General features: G+C 42.2%; 1 protein-coding gene across 7 annotated transcripts in view; it reads left to right on the top strand.

Moving 5' to 3' along the window:
* Positions 1–3,797: 3,797 nt before the first annotated feature.
* Positions 3,798–17,197, top strand: part of UBR2 (ubiquitin protein ligase E3 component n-recognin 2) — a 132,923-nt gene continuing 119,523 nt past the window's right edge. For 4 of the 7 annotated variants that reach the window (XR_013813987.1, XM_079780560.1, XM_079780561.1 and 1 more), the window contains exons 1-2: positions 3,798–4,235; positions 15,128–15,387. Coding sequence is in view for 6 of the 7 variants with exons in the window: in XM_079780560.1 (XP_079636686.1) it covers positions 4,158–4,235; positions 15,128–15,387 (338 nt within the window). In the remaining variant the exon portion in view is untranslated. The remainder of the gene's footprint in view (positions 4,236–15,127; positions 15,388–17,197) is intronic. The other 3 variants (XM_079780559.1, XM_079780557.1, XM_079780558.1) reach the window with 1 other exon arrangement.

Below are 17,197 nucleotides of genomic sequence, written 5' to 3'. Positions count from 1 at the left end.
ACTTATATGAGTACATCTGTGGAATTGATAAAATTTTGGAGCTGGAATCCCTAGCATACAGGATATGAGTGTTTTTTTAATTTCTCTCTCTCTCTCTCTCTCTTTTTTTTCAAGATTATCATGGCAAATCTTTTGAAAACTTTGGAACATCAGGAACAAAGAGAGAATCCTACAAACTTTCAGAAAGAGAAATCACAAAGACACATCAGAATGGCACTGGATGTGTCAATCTTTAAAATATGCATTTACGATCATATTTGTTATGTTTTTATCCAACATTTCTAGGTATTTGTGTTGGGAGTGATGGTGGTTTAGTTAATAGAGTTTGTCTCATTTCCAGAAGAGCTAAAACATGAGTTCAATAAAGGTAAGGACCCTGTTCATGCATTTATTCATGTTCCTGTAAGTGTCTACAGCATATTAGGTGCCAGAATTCCACATTGAATTTTAACCTAATAATGCTTCATTATTTTTCATGTCTGCACAGTATCCCATTATATAAACGTATTTAACCTTATTGATTAACTCATTGGCTCTTTCCAGTGTTTTGTGTGATTAAAATAATACTGAATGAAATTCCTCATTGATCTCGATTTAACGAACTTTCTAAAAGGATAGCCAGAGGATAAATTCTTACAAGGGAGTTTATTAGGTCAGAAGGAATAATATAAATGGTGAAGGGCCAAAGTAGTAAAGTGAGGCTCAGAGTGGACAAGACTATGGAAAAGGCCCATTTGGGTGGACACCTATCATACCCAGGCACTCAGGGCCAATTGATTTTGGGGGGGATTTCTCAAGAAAAAGTGAGACTGGGTTTTGGCCTATTATACATGAGCTTGGTTATTTTAATTATGAAAAAATAAATAAATTGATTTCCCTAGAAATAGGTACATCGGGGGAACAACATGGCGTGGAAGGAATATGAGCGTTGGACTTAGAGAACCTTAGTTCAAATGCCAGCTCTGCTTCTCATCTAACTATGTGACTGAGTTAATTAGCTATAGATGCATATAAAATTACCTCTACACTCAATGGCTTAAGTGACATTTAGTTCACAGTTCTGCAGGTCAGCAGTTTAGGCCAGTTCTTCTGGTCTCCCTGCATTCCCTCAGGTGCCTGCAGCTACCCACAGGTCAGCTCCGTGTTTCTGCTTCCAGGCTTTGGCAAGCTCTCTGTTAACCTCTGTACCTCTGTTCTCCCTGTGGTTTCTCATCCTCCTGTAGGCTAGCCCTAACTTGTTCTCATGGAAAAAGCAAGGTTCAAGAAGTGTGCAAGACCACATCTAGGGATGCAGGTGGTACATTGTCACTTCCACCGGCATTCTGTTTTCTAACGCAAGACCCAAGGCCAGCTCAGATTCAAAGCTGGGAAGAAAGTAGACTCCACTCAAAGACTGGCAAAGTCACACAGCAGAGAGTGGGTACCGGAAGGTCATTCATTAGGGCCATAAAACTGCAATCAATCTACCACAGTGACTTTGGGCAAGTTAGCTTATCTTTCTGAGCCTCAGTTTCATTGTGTTTTAACTGAAAATAGCACATATTTGAAAGCGTTTTAATAAAGAATAGAAATAATATGCCTGTTACTATTACTAGTGAGCATAGCACTTATTAATTTACCTGAAAACTTTTTGCGATAAAGCCATAGCGTTCTTCCTGTCCTTGGTTCAGTGCAAGTCTGTTTCAGCCCAGGGCCTTTGCGCACGCTGTTTCCTTTATCTAGAATGCTCTTATCCTAGATCTTCAGGTGACTAGCTCTTTTCTTTTTCCTCAGGGCTCAGTTCAATTCTCTCATCCTCAGATATGCCTGCCTAGCTAACCTATCCATTGCTCTTACTCCTCATCTTTACCTTCACCCTCCATAATATTTTTAACTTAAAAAAATTTTTTTTATTGATTTCAGAGAAAAAGGGAGAGGGAGAGAGAGATAGAAACATCAATGATGAGAGAGAATCATTGATCGGTTGCCTCCTGCATGACCCACATAGGATTGAGCATGTGCCCTGACCGGGAATCGAACTGTAACCTTCTGGTTCATAGGTCTATGCTCAACCACTGAGCTCAACCACTGAGCCATGCTGGCTGGGCCAAAAATCTGTATCTTATCAGGATCTCCCAGCGTTTCTGGTAAATGCTCAAGTTTGAGAATCACTGCCTTAGATGTACATATTGAAAGAAAGAGGAAGATTAATAGCAAACATCCAATTTGAAAATTTAGAAAAGTAACATTAAAATCAATCCAAAAGTAATAGAATTAAGAAAATAATAATGTTAAGAGCATAAAATTATTTGCAATCTATGTATTTTACTGTCTTGAATTCTGTGTTAGGAACCTTAGAAAGATATTATCTTTGCTTCTGGATTGTAACAATCCCAATTTTCTGCCAGGTTCATCCTGACTAGGCAGTGCATCAGTGTAAGGAATTTGGGCAAAGAAAAAAGCAATACCCAGAAGAACATTTGAAGAGATCCCATTCTAGATATCTATGCAGAGGTATGCATACATTTTTTTCTGGATAGAATAATAAGAAAGTATTAAAAATTCTTTTCTTTGGGGAGAAATACTTGGGGTAAGAGGAGTAGTTTTTATTTTTTCTTTAAAATATTTCTATTGAGTTTAAATTTCTAACCTTATACATATATTACTTATTTTTAAAAGTGATAACAAGGCTTATTTGGACTATGAGGTTATGGGTAATTTTTATTTCCTTTAAAAAACTTGGTTAATATTATAGTATTGTTAACAACGACAAAACAACAAAAACAAATCCCAAACCTGGACTGAGTCAGAACTTTTTTTTTTCCCTAATGTAATTCACAATCTCCTTCTGAGAATAAACTAGCATATCTGATAAAATGTGTAAGCAATTACTTGATAGATCTAAGGGAATTTAAGATTTGTTCTAAGAAACCCATTCATTCCAACTGTCAGTCTAATGTGTGTCTCTAACCAAACATAATTTTATTTTGTACCTAATCTAATGATTATCTATTTCTGTAAAACGTCTCTATCAAGAGTAAGTCTCTGAATTGGTTTGGTAGACTCCTTTTCCTTTGCAGCAAGACTTGTAATAAATTCCGATAAGTGGTCATAACTAACTTGCTTGGAAATGTTTCCTTTAAAATAGTATTTAAACGTATTGTAAAACCTTCAAACACCTGGTAATGTTCACGCCCATTACTAGTCTAAAGGATGGGATTATAAATGACAGGGCTATAGAACTATAGGAATAGAATGTAATCCATTCACTAATTGGAAGAGTATTCGAGTGTCTATCATACGCAAGGCTTTGAAAAGTACTTAAGTGTCTACCAAGTGCCAGGCACTGTTCTAGAATGTGCCCATACAAAAATGAACACATGGGATTGGGAGGATAAAACTACAGTTCTCACAATGGCATGCTCTTCTGCCTCTTTCCAAGTGGGCGCTTCTTTTTTCTTTTTTTAAATATATTTTTATTGACTTCAGAGAGGAAGGGAGAGAGGTAGAGAGAATCATGATGGGCTGCCTCCTGCACGCCCCCAACTGGGGGATGGAGCCCTGGTGCTTGTGCCCTTGACCGGAATGAACCCAGGACCCTTCAGTCCGCAGGCCGAGGCCCTATCCACTGAGCAACCGGCTAGGGCCAGGTGGGCGCTTCTGGTCAATATTCTCTTCCCATGATTCTTTTGTGCAGAGAAGCCCCGCCCACACACCTGCCCTTTGCCTAATCTCGTTAGCAGACGGACTACAACTCCCACAATGACCCTGTGCCTACCCTATAAGGGCACAATTCTCCAAGGCCTAGGGAGGGATGACTACACTTCCCAGAGAGCTTTGCTTCCGCTCTCGGGTGGTATTGCCCCTTTCCCAGTCGGGGACGCGGTGGAAGCGAGCGACAGTGCCAGGCCCGGGCTGTTCCGTGCCCTTCCCCAGAGCAGGGACGAGGCAGTGACTGGACTCGGGCGCCGAGCCCGGCAGGGAGCGCCGGAGGCCACGGTCCCTCCTGTCCCGCTCCCTTCACGCTACCCTCCGTCTCCTACGCCCGCCGCCGCCTGGACGGCTCGGGACCGACTGCCCGGGGCAGGGGTGGCGAGCTTGGCCACCGGACTGTAGCGAGGCCGCGGCCCTTGGGGCGGCGGCAGCGGCGTCAGCGCTGGGGAGAAGGACGAGGGAAGATGGCGTCGGAGCTGGAGCCGGAGGTGCCGGCCATCGACCAGAGTTTGCTGGAATGTTCGGCTGAGGAGACGGCGGGGGTGAGTGCCGGCCCGGGCGGGACGTCCGGCCCTCGCAGGCCAAGCCCCGTGGGAGGACCGACTCCCGGAAATCCCGGAGCGGCCCGGCTCTCCGGCCTCCCCGCGCGGGGAGTGGCCCCTTCCCTCACCTCTTTATTCTCACACAGCCCCGAAGGCTGCTCTGTGCACCGGCCACCTCTTACGTTCCCCTCCTGCCCAGAACCCACAGCTCTCCATCATCCCTCCCTCCCCCAACTCCCATTAAGCCCCCAACATAAGGCCTTTGACCTTTACGCCAGGTCTTGCGAGAGCGAAGGAAAGCGTCTTCTCGGTGTTTGGGGTGTCATCGCCCTACTTTCTCTACCTGGTTCCGTTTCTTGAGATGAGCGGGGCTCTGGCTCCGGGTGCGAGGCCCTACTTTGTTCCTGGGACTGCCCTGAGCACCAGGGGATGCACACCATGCCGTTCCCCCCCTCTCTCCTCTTCAGTGCGTTTTCACGGAATCAGGTAGAATTTGGTCCGTCCACAGTGTTGATGAATGTGCGGAAAGTAGTGTTTCGACATGTTTACTGAGTGTGAGAAAGTAGGGGTGGAGGCCGGGAGATAAAAAATAACAATTTTTCTAGGAGTTGGGGTAGTTGGACGGAGAACAAACGTTATGTAACTCTGAGAGAGCAGCTTTCAACAAACAGAAGTTAGTACTGTTAGGTTTGGCCATGGCACAGTGGGAACAGTTATGCCCCAAACTTAAACCATCCAAACCCGGGATTGTACTGAAACCGTAATGTGAATGTGCTCGTGTGGGTAGCAGAGTTGTGAGACGATTACGTCAATGAGCTCGTTGGCATGTTGCTTCAAGGACAGGGAACACCCATTAGAGCAGATTGTCCAGAATGATTATGAATGGACCAAAACATCCCAGGCCCCACCTCTGTGGCCTTCAGTTTAGAAAGCTAACGTCAACAACCTGAATGTCAGAAACAAAATTTTAGCAGAGCACTGTGGGGCTGTTGGTCACTGAATTGTTTTGGGTGAATTGAGGAGGACATTGAAGTCAGAGTGGATGGAATACATGACAGGAGTAGTAGAGGTGAAGAGTTTAAAGAAATACATTGTTGAGTGATAAGTGTTTGCTACATATTTTTTTTAACACACTTGTTTCGTCTAGGCAGTTTTCATTTCTGCTTAATATTACAACCACCAAGGATTTTCAGCCGCCATTGGCCTTTCATTTATCAAAGATTTGAAAAAGAAAAAGCAGTGTTAGAAGTAAATAGTAAAATGGTCATCATGATTTTCCATCTCCATGTCATCTTATTGGTAACTAATCTGGTATTTATCTCAAAGTAATACTTTCTTTTACTCCCACCGAATTTAGGGTCTGTTGGCCCAGTATTACAGGCTATGTACTCTATTTTCCCAGTCTTAAAAGTACAAGCTACTAAGTAGATTAGAGCTTCAACTTGTTGAGGTTCCTGAGGAAGCCAATTATAAAACCGGTGACAGAGACAAACTAAAATGAATTAATAAAGTTTTCTCAGGTGAGAAGTAAATTTTAGAGAGGGCAAACAAGTTCAGAAAGCAGCTATTGCAGCCTTTAGATCTCTGATACTACAGTTTGTTGGGATCACATCCATTTGAAATTACTTAATAAGCACTAGTGTCATCTTTCCCACACTTTATTTACGCACAGCTTCTCCTATTATGAGATCACTATTTGTGATCTCCCATCTTTCCTAAATAGTATGCTTCACAAATAAAGCATGTAGGTGCTATCTTCAATAATTTTACGTTTAGGATATTAAAGAGGCCTTCCCTTCTCAGTCTTCTCTTTTAATTGGTAGAACTGACTCCACAAGTATCACTTTCTCAACACTTTTTGAGTCTGCTATGGTGCATGCTCCACTGATCCTATCTAATAAAGAAGGAATATACAAATTGACCATCACACCTAGCTGCGTCCACAGCAGAGGCAGGGATTCCGTAACACAAGATGGCTGCGCCCACAGCAGAGGCAGGGATCCCGTAACACAAGATGCCCACAGCAGAGGCCGAGTTCCCATAACGAGCCTTAATGAGCAATCAGCAGGGACCTGAGGCTGCGTGGTGCTGGGCCAGGGCAGGGGACCTCAGGCCACGCCCCACGCCCCGGTGCCAGGCCAGGGGACCTCAGGCCATGCCCCCATCCTGGTGCCAGGCCGGGGGACCTCAGGACGCACCCCCTGCCCGGCAGGGCTTGACAGGGGACCTCAGGCCATGTCCCCCACCTGGCAGAGCTTGACGGGGGACCTCATCGCGCACTCCCTATCCTCGTGCCAGGCCGGGGGACCTGAGGCCCCGCCCCCTGCCCAGTGGGGCTTGACAGGGACCTTAAGGCATGCCCCTTGCCCTGGCCCAGGCCTGGGGACCTTAGGCTTCGCACCCTGCCCCGGCGCCAGGCTTGGTGACCTGAGGCCATGCCCCCCGGCCAGCGGGGCTGGCCGGGGTTGGGCCAGCTGGGTCTGAGTCTCACACAATTTCGAGGCGCACATGGGTGGGCGGGGACTTGACTCTGGTTCCAGTGGTGCGCCCCAGACTCTGACAGGAGGAAGATTTTCATATACGTTTTACTATTTTTCTTTCATTCTGACACTTCTATTATAGAGAAAGGGCAAATAGCAATATTAAAATATTTCCTCTAATTAATTCCCTTTTAATGTGCACGAATTTCGTGCACTGGGTCACTAGTTTGATTATAATATGTTCCAATGGATGATCATGATTTAAGAAGCACATTTATTTTCCCCAAGTATAAAAGAAATACATATTCATTATGGCTATTTTTGCTTTAAAATTTTTAATTTTCATATATAATTCAAATGCATAGTTCAATTTAATGGTGTTTACTATATTGACAGAGTTGTACAACCATCACCACAATCAATTTAGAGCATTTTCATCACCTCCAAACAGAAATCCTGTGCCCATTAGCTGTCAGTCCCCCTTTTCACCTGAACTCCCAAACTCTAGGCAATTTCTAATCTATTTTTGGTCTCCATAGATTTTCCTATTCTGGAAATTTCATATAAATAGAATGGTACAGTAGGTTGTCTTTTGTTTCTGGCTTTTTCACTTAACAATGTTTCAAGATTCGCATTGTAGCATATATCAATACTTCTTTCCTTTTTATTGCAAAGTAATATTTTGTTGCAAGCATATACCATACGTTCTTTATCCATTTATCAGTTGATGGACATTTGGGTTGTTTCCGCTTTTTGAATATTGTGGATCATGCTACTATGAGCATTGTGTACAATTTTTTTGTGGGGACATATGTTTTTATTTCTCTTGGGCTTTTATCCAGGAGAGGTATTGCTCTGTCACATGATAATTCTGTGCTTAATGTTTTGAGGAACCTCCTAAATTGTTTTCCAAAGTAGCTACATCATTTTACATTCCCACCAACAGAATATGAGGGATGTGGATTTCTCCACATCCTGTCAACACTTGTTACTGTCTTTTTTATTATAGCCATCCTGTTGGGTGTGTTTTGATTTGTATTTCCCTGTGACTCATGATGTTGATCATCTTTTCCTGAGTTTTTTGGCTGTTTGTGTATCTTCTGTAGAAGTTTCAGTTACTATCGTTTGTGTATTTTGAAATTAGATTTTTTTTTGTCTTTTATTATTGAGTTTGTATATTATTTTTATTTGTGAATGCTTTTACTTCATTTTTACAACTCATAATATGATTTGTTTAAATAATTTTTAATAATTTATAGTCCAGAAAACTCCATTTCAGGACTAGCATTTGTCGTTTTACAATTAATTTACACATTGGTTATCCTCGCTTGAAAGCAAAATCAAATAGGGGTAAAGGATGCAGTTTTAATTGGGTATAGAATAATAATTAGATAATGTAATAAAAAGCTAATCTCTAGGGAATCTTTCATTGTTGTGTTTGTAGTTGCTCTCTATCCCAGGCTTAAATGTAGCATTCAAAAAAAGGAAAGCTCTTGGAAACATTGTCATAACATGTTTACTTTAGTGGAATGAGTTGACAGTTTCTTTACTTCTCTATGGAGGGCTCCTAATAAGATAGTGTTTATTACACTGTTGGGCACATTGGTTTGACAGCCACAAGGGTCTGAAATAAAGGCAAATTAACATCCAGCCAAATTAGAAATCTCAATAGTTTTTCATGTTAAACACTTACATAATCAGCTTATGTTAGTGAGAACTAATATGAAAAGCTGTAAATTTTATTCTTTAGAGAAATACATGAGCCGTTATTTTGAAAGGCACCCAGAAAGTTTTTTCTTCCTGATCACTTTCTCTTTGCAACTTCTCCCCACCCCCACCCCCCTTTTAATCTAAGCTGTTGCAGGTCACTGATTCAGTATCTCTGGTATAGAAGTCTCATGTGAAGGTAGTTTGCTTTATATATTGTTTAAATTAAAAACATTAAAATGCCTGTAAAGGATCGCTAATCTGTTGCATGGTTTTGAATTTGGAATATATGCCTGCCTTTTCTTTTCTTTTCTTTCTTTTTTTTTTTTTTTTAATGTTTTTATTTATTTTAGAGAGAGAGAATGATGCCCTGACCAGGAATCAAACCAGTGACCCTTTGGTGCAAGGGACAATGCTCAACCAACTGAGTCACACTGACCAGGGCTATGCCTGCCTTTCTTGAATCAGATTTTTTTTTTTAAATATATATTTCTTTATTGATTTCAGAGAGGAAGGGAGAAGGAGAGAGAGATAGAAACATCAATGATGAGAGAGAATCACTGATCGGCTGCCTCCTGCATGCCCCCCACTGGGGATCGAGCCCGCAACCCAGGCATGTGCCCTTGGCCGGAATCGAACCTGGGACCCTTCAGTCCGCAGACTGACGCTCTATCCACTGAGCCAAGCCGGCTAGGGCTCTTGAATCAGATTTTATATCTTTTTAATAATTTAGAATAATGTATGATAAATAATATTTAGAATGAAATGCTTGTTCTTATTTTTTTGCTTGTTCTTATTAATAAAACATATTTAATATGTTTTTATTGATTTTATAGGGAGGGAGAGGGAGAGAGAAAGAAACATTGATGTGAGAAACATCAATTGGCTGCTTCCTGCATGTGCCTACTGGAGATTGAGCCTGCAACCTAGGCATGTGCCCTGTCAGATAATCGAATCTGGGACTCACAGTCCATAGGGTGATGCTCAACCAACTGAGCCACACCAGCCAGGGCTGCAAGCGAAGTTTTAAGAGAAATGGGAACATAAAAATAAAAACAAAAATTGCTTTTAAAACAAAATTTTTAAATGTGTTGTAAATTAAGATTGCCTAAAGCCGTGGTCGGCAAACTGCGGCTCACGAGCCACATGCGGCTCTTTGGCCTCTTGAGTGTGGCTCTTCCACAAAATACCACGGCCTGGGCGAGTCTATTTTGAAGAAGTGGTGTTAGAAGAAGTTTTAGTTTAAAAAATTTGGCTCTCAAAAGAAATTTCAATCGTTATACTGTTGATATTTGGCTCTGTTGACTAATGAGTTTTCCGACCACTGGCCTAAAGCATAATTTTCCATGATCATGGAGGTGAATTCTTTGAATATTTTTTTCAATTACAGTTGACATTCAATATTATTTCATATTAGTTTCAGGTATAAAGTGTAGTGGTTAGACAATTATATGATTTATGAAGTGACCTCCCCCCAACTCCCTCCCACCCTCCTTAATTCTAGTACCCACCTGGGAATCCATTGACTCTTAATGCTTAATTTTTCATTCATAAACAGTAAATTGCTTAGGATAATTTGACTCTATATTCATATTTTAAATAGGGTTTACTAGCAATGGGTGGAAAACTAGAAATTTACCCTTGAATGTAACCCAAAAAATGGTTTTTTAGTTCAAAGAATTAGATTCTAGTTTGCCTTTTAATTAATTTTAGAGAAAGAAAAAAAACACACATTGATTTACTGTTCCACTTATTTATGCATTCACTAGAGGCCTGTTGCACGAAGATTCATGCAATAGGCCTTCCTTCCCCTGGCTGCAGGCACCAGTTTTCCTCCGGCACCCGGGACTTAGGCCTTTGCTCCCGCCGCAGCAGAGAAGCCAAGCCTCGAGGCTTCTCCGCTCCGGCCGCAGCGAGGCTTGGATTCTCCGCTCTGGCCACAGCGGAGAAGCCAAGCCTCGAGGCTTCTCCGCTCTGGCTGCAGCGGAGAAGCCAAGCTTCTTCAGTCTTCAGTCTTCACTCGGGCTGGAGCCTTCAGTCTTCTTTGTTGGGTTAATTTGCATACTCACTCCTGATTGGCTGGTGGGTGTCGTGCAGGTACAGTTAATTTGCATATTTCTCATTTATTAGTGTAGACTAGTGGCCCGGTGCACGAAATTTGTGCATGGTGGGTGGGGTGGTGTCCCTCAGCCTGGCCTGCACCCTCTCCAATCTGGGACAGCCCCCTCACAATCCGGGACCACTGGCTCCTAACCACTCACCTGCCTGCCTGCCTGATCGGCCCTAACCACTCTGCCTGATGGCCTGATCGCCCCCAACTGCCCCCCCCGCTAGCCTGCTTCCCCCCAACTGCCACCCCCTGCTGGCCTCTGCCTTGGCCCCGCCACCATGGCTTTGTCCGGAAGGACGTCCAGAAGGTCTCCTGGAAGGTCTCCCAGTCTAATTAGCATATTACCCTTTTATTAGTATAGATTGGTTGCTTCTTGATATGCCCTAACTGGAGATAGAACCTGCAACCTTGGTGTATTGGGATAATGCTTTAACCAACTGAGGTACCCCAGCCAGGGGCTTAACTCTTTTTTTCTTGTCACTTTTATAATTACTGAAGTATATATGTAATTTTTATTTAGAACTACTGCTCTAAAGGGAGAAAGAGCCCAGCCATGTGGCTCAATTGGTTGAGCGTAGTCCCATGCACTGAAAGGTTGCAGTTAGGCACATACGTGGTTGCTTGCAGGTTTTATCCCCAGGCGGGGAGCATTTGGGAAGCAACCGATTGTTTCTCTCTCACATCAATGTTGTTGTTGTTTTTTTTTTCCGCTCTCTCCCTCTCTCCCTTTCTCCCCCTTCCTCTTGTTAAGCATGTCCTCGGGTGAGGATTTATAAACAAACAAACAAATAAATGGGGACAAATTCTTAAACCTTTGGGATTGTCTCTCAAGAAATGCTGTTATTTTAAGAGTAATTTAGTCTCTTTCCTACCTGCATAAAGCTTCCATACAGCCCCTTAACTTATGAACAAGCTTTTTACATTTTAGTAAGCATTCTCTGCAATGTGAATTGATTAGAAAGTTAATATATAACACCTCCTGAATACTTAAAATCTCTTTCTATATGTTATTTTTGGAAGGAAGTGGGCTGAAGATTGTACAAATAGTTAAAATGAAGATTTTATATTGTTGTTTTATGGTGTTAGACATCACTTGAACATAAAGTAGTATGGAGAACAAATAAACATACCAACTCAATTGGCAGTGGAGACAGGGGTAAGTGACAGAATACAGGGAAAAGACTTCAGGAAATAGAAAGGGAACAGACAGGAAGTGGTTTGAAGGATGCTTTACCTAGGGCTTATTTGGTTTAGTTTTTATAGTCTGCAGGTCTGGATCTGCTCTATCTTTGTTTTCATTGAAACCATATAGAGAGTCTTTCCACAACATTAGTGTAATGTGACAGTAAGTAGTGTAAACATACTTATAGTCATTCAGTTAGCAGATTTTACTAAATGCTCACTGAGGCCCACTTTTGTTTTAGACCTGAGGGTATATGGAGATGAGAGACGGGGGAGAGGAATGGATTAAGAAGGCATCTTAGAAAAAGTAAAACATAAGCTGAGATATGAAAAATGAGTAGAAAATAGCCTTATAAAGCAGAGAGAGGAGCCAATATGGGTCTGGAGGAGAAGACCGGAGAGTATTGATACAAGGCAAGGACGTTGTAAATCATCTTAGGGGAGTTGACTTGATTCTCAGTACAAGGCAAAGCTGAATTTTTCAAGAATCACTCTGGTAGTGAGGTTGGGAAATGGACTGTAGAGGGGTAAGAGGTGTGGAGATCACCATTTAAGACATTGTTAAACTAATTCTGGTGAAAGATAGGAATGGGGAATTTTGACTAAGTTAGTAGAGTTAATGCTTGTGGAAATGGAGAGAAAGAAATGGATGGGTTTAGTAAAGATTTAAGAAGCCCAATGGACAAGACTTAATTGGACATTGTGGTGAGAATGAGGAATATTTTCAGGGTTATTTTGGTTTGGATACCTACGTATATGCTGGTATCTAAAATAGGAAAGTAATGGTAATAGCAGGGTTTGGGGGTGTGTGGGGTGATCATTAGTTCAGTTTTGGACATGTTGAGTTGGTATCTGAAAGGAAAAACTCTGTTTCTTCTTTTTCTCTCTACACTTACACCAATACTCTGGCTGCCCAATGTGTGTGTGTGTGTGTGTGGCGGGGGGAGGGTTCCCACACCAAGCAGTTCTGTAATTCTCTGAGACACCAACTGGGTGGCCTACAATTCAATTCAATTCTGACATTATACACCTAGAATAAGCATTAGATCCTACAGATTAAGGGCTCAGTCCCACAAGACTTCCTGCTTTACCACTGTCCTCAAGTTATCCACAACTTCGTCTGAGTTGACTACAAATCGGGAGTTTGCATGATCCTTTCTTTGTGTTCAATCATTTGGTAGAACATCTAGTTTATTTACTAGACTAGAGGCCCAGTGCATGGATTTGTGCACCAGTGGGGTCCCTCGGCCTGGCCTGTGCCCTCTCGCAATCCAGGACCCCTCGGGCATGTCGGAGGCCCAGTGCACAGATTCGGCCCAATCCCCGAAGGCCAGGCCAAGTGACCCCACTGGTGCACGAATCCGTGCACTGGGCCTCTAGTATGCATATAAGATCTTTGGTTAATCTCTTCTTGCCCCCCTCCCCCCTCTCCTCTTCCCTCTGAGATTCATCAGTCTGTTCCATGTTTCCATGCCTGTGTGTTGAGCGTCTGCCCCCTGGTGGTCAGTGCACATCATAGTGAACGGGCAAACGGTTGCTTAGGCTTTTATATATATAGATTACTGGTTTATTTTAAAATGATAGAACTCAGGAACAGCCAGATGGAAGAGATGCATAGAGCAAGGTATGTGGAAGGGGTGCGGAGCTACCATGCCCTGTGCCTGCACCTCTGTATGTTTACTAACCCAGAAACTTTGAAAGCCAACATTTAGGGATTTTTATGGAAGCTTTGTTATGTGGGCATTATTGATGAAATCATTGCCATTAACTCAGCCTCCAGCTCTCTCCCCTCCCAGAGTTGGAGGTGGAGACTGTAAATTTCAACCTTCTAATCACTGGGTTGGCTCCCCTGGCAACCAGCTCCTCAAAGGGGCTTGTGATAAATAACAAAAGATACTCCTTTCACCTTTATCTCCCTTATGAAATGTGGGACTCCTGCTGTAGATTTTGGGTACAAAGTGGGCTAAATGCTGGTACACTTCTCTAGTGAGGTCTGTAGATTGGAAATTTCAAAAGTTTTATTAGAGATCTGCCAGGAATGGGAAAAAGGCCAAATACATATTATAAATAACAATACCACAGTACCTATTAGCTATCAGTATAATTATCACAGGTAGTTGAACATAAAAGTTTGGGAACAAAAAAGTGGCTGTTTTTGGTTTGTTTCTTGCAGGGAGAAGAAAGAGGAAAGGGCTTATAGTGAGGTTGATCAGGGAAAGAAGCCAAATTGGTGAAACAAAGTCTCTTGTGGACTGATATTCATAAGAGTGGCATATCATCTCATATTAATCAGTCAGAAATATAACTAATGTATTGGCTATTGATGTTCACTACATGGTGTTCCTGTCGGCAAACTGATAAAAATAATCCAAATCACAGTCATAATATCAGGGTGATCACTTCATAAGGTATATAAATGCCTAATCACTATGTTGTGACCTGACACTAATATAATGTCTGTCGAATGTAATCTTATATAATAAAAGGCTAGTATGCAAATTGTCCCCTCGACCAGGAGTTCAACCAGCAGGCAGGCCGGCCAACTGCCCATGTCCCATCCCCTGGCCAGGCTGGCTGGACCCCACCCATGCACGAATTCATGCACTGGGCCTCTAATATATATATACTATATACACTGAGTGGCCACATTATTATGCGTTCAGAGATCATAATAATCTGGCCACTCAGTGTATATAAAAGCCTAAGCAACCAAGTGCCCGAACGACTGGTCAGTATAATGTGCACTGACGACCGGGGGCAGACACTTAATGCAGGAGCTGACCCCTGGTGGGAGAGTATCTCTCAGCTGACCAAAGGGCACCAGACGCAGGGCTCACAGCTGGCCGCCACAGCCTGGAGATGGCAGCAGAGCGGCAGCGAGCCTACTGAGCCATGGCAGCAGCAGGTGCAGCGGGGCCAGGATGAGCAGGAGCAGCAGGCAGCGTTGGACTGCAGGTTTCAGCCCGATCCTCGCAGGCTATGCTGAGGGACCCCACTGGTGCACAAATCCGTGCACCAGGCCTCTAGTTGAAAATAATTTAGGAAATAAATTGAAAAAAATTTTTTGAACAAAGCATTAGAAATGAATAGGCTCACTGGCTCGTGATTTATATGATAATTGATGTGGTCATTTTTCTGTTCTGCCTACAGTAGATTGCTTCTAGAGTTGAGGAAGAAGGGCTCCTTTCACTTTTAATTTTACTTTCACTTTCAGTAGAATTCTAAAATAGTTTGGATTTGGTTTTAAATTTTGCCCTTTTTGGAAAGAAGACATACAGTGATGAGTGTTGCCAACAAAATAATTTATAAGACTCTTACCATTATTTTTGTACCTAAAAGGAAATAGAGTAGATTTATTCAAATTAGTTTGTTGACTTTGTTTAAAACTTCTTTTCTTTTTTCTTTTTTTACAGAAATGGCTGCAGTCTACTGACCTCACTAGAGAAGTGTACCAGCATTTAGCCCACTATGTACCCAAAATCTACTGCAGGGGTCCCAACCCTTTTCCACAGAGAGAAGACATGCTGGCACAGCTTGTCTTATTGGGACCAATGGAATGGTACATTTGTGGTGAAGATCCTGCATTTGGATTTCCAAAACTTGAACAAGCAAACAAACCTTCTCATCTTTGTGGTCGTGTTTTTAAAGTAGGAGAGCCTACTTACTCTTGCAGGTAAAATATTATCATTCTCTTTATAAAAGGTTCTTGTTTTTACTTGACTTTTTTTCCTCCTGAAAACATATCTTTGTTTTTAAATTATGAAGTATAGTGTGTGTGTGTGTGTGTGTGTGTGTGTGTGTGTGTGTGTACACAGCAAGTATATGCAGTGTAATAAGTAATTATGAAATAAACATTCATGAAATTATTTTCCAGGTCAAGTAGTAGAATATCACCAGCATCCTAGAAACCCACTGTATGCTTTCTTCCTACCCCATAATTAACTGCTACCTTGACTCTTGTAATAATCACTTTCTTGCTTTCTTTTTTTTTTTTTTTAATATATTTTTATTGATTTCAGAGAGGAAGGGAGAGGGAGAGAGAGATAGAAACATCAGTGATGAAAGGATCATTGATTGGCTGCTCTTGTATGCCCCACACGCGGGATTGAGACTGCAACCCAGGCATGTGCCCTGATTGGAAATCGAACTGTGCCTCCTGGTTCATAGGTCAACGCTCAACCACTGAGCCAAACTGACTAGGGTGTCCTTGCTTTTCTTGATCATTTTTCAGTTACAGTGATTCTTTTTGATGTTCATATTACCCAGATCTGTGGAAGCCTCATCACACTAGCATCTTTATCCTTTATACATTCCTTCATTAGTGTTTGAATACTCCTTTGATTTCTGTCTCAAAATGTCCACAGCTCACTATTTATTACTCTGACCCATATGCAGAATCATGTTACCGACCAAACTGGATCTGAATGCTCAGTAGTTGCCAGCAAAAAGATGATTTTATGAGAAGGAACTTCATTGTGAGCCAGCAAGCAAGGACAAGTATATAATCCATATTTATTAGGGGAAATCATGCACTAGCATCAAGGTAGATTTAGTCATTGCATATATAGGTAGGGACATGCCAGCGCTTGCGCACTTAGGAAACATGCTTAAACATACATTGCATGTGCAAAAATGATGGAAAAACCTCTGCAAATCTACCCCTGGGTGGAGATTTTTGTGTTTTAATGAGGAAAGTTCATGTGGAGGTCACTGAAGGGTTCTTCAGGCTGCTCCAGATAGTCTCAGGCGATTTTAGCTGGTTCACCCCCTGGTCCTGCAGAATATCCTGGGCTTGATCATGAAAAACATTAGTAGCAATCATCAACATCAGGGATTGTGTAGGTATGGATAAACATCTGACTAAGTTTTGGTCTTTCTGTGGAACTTTCAGCAAATTTTAAAGATAGCGTTACATAAACCTTATAAATTTTAGAGTGATCTAATCAGGGTTACAGGTTATTCGAGGCAGTTCCCTTTTAGTTGGGAATGGTAGTTAGGAAGCAAGATATGGGTGTTATAGTTACCTACTGCTACAGGATGACTTTTTTTTTTCTTTTTTAAAAATTTCTTGTTGAATATTGAGTATGTAAGGGTAGAAGATAGAAAGTGCTCATCTCCTTTATGACTTTCTATTCCTATTTGTCAGAACTAATCATTGTTAACATTTTACTATGTATCCCTCTAGAAAGTTTATATGCATATGCAGGCATATATATCTATACTAGAGGCCTGATGCATGAAATTTGTGCAAGGGGCTTGGCCTTCGCAGCCTTTGTGGCTTCCCTCAGCCCTCACAGCCTTGACTTTGTCTGGAAGGTCATTCGGCTGTCCGGTCTAATTAGTATATTATGCTTTTATTATTATCCTAGTATATAAAAATCCAGGGTCCATAACGTCCAAAACGACCGAAGGCTCGACCAACCAGCAGTCCTACAGTCAGTGCTGGGTTGCTGTGGCGACCCAGCACTGATTGCCACTGCTGC

Source organism: Cnephaeus nilssonii (genome assembly GCF_951640355.1).
Source record: "Cnephaeus nilssonii genome assembly, chromosome: 9".
Classification (NCBI taxonomy): domain Eukaryota; kingdom Metazoa; phylum Chordata; class Mammalia; order Chiroptera; family Vespertilionidae; genus Cnephaeus; species Cnephaeus nilssonii.
The sequence above is the reverse complement of the archived record's forward strand: the minus strand, read 5'-3'. Positions and strand labels throughout refer to the sequence as shown.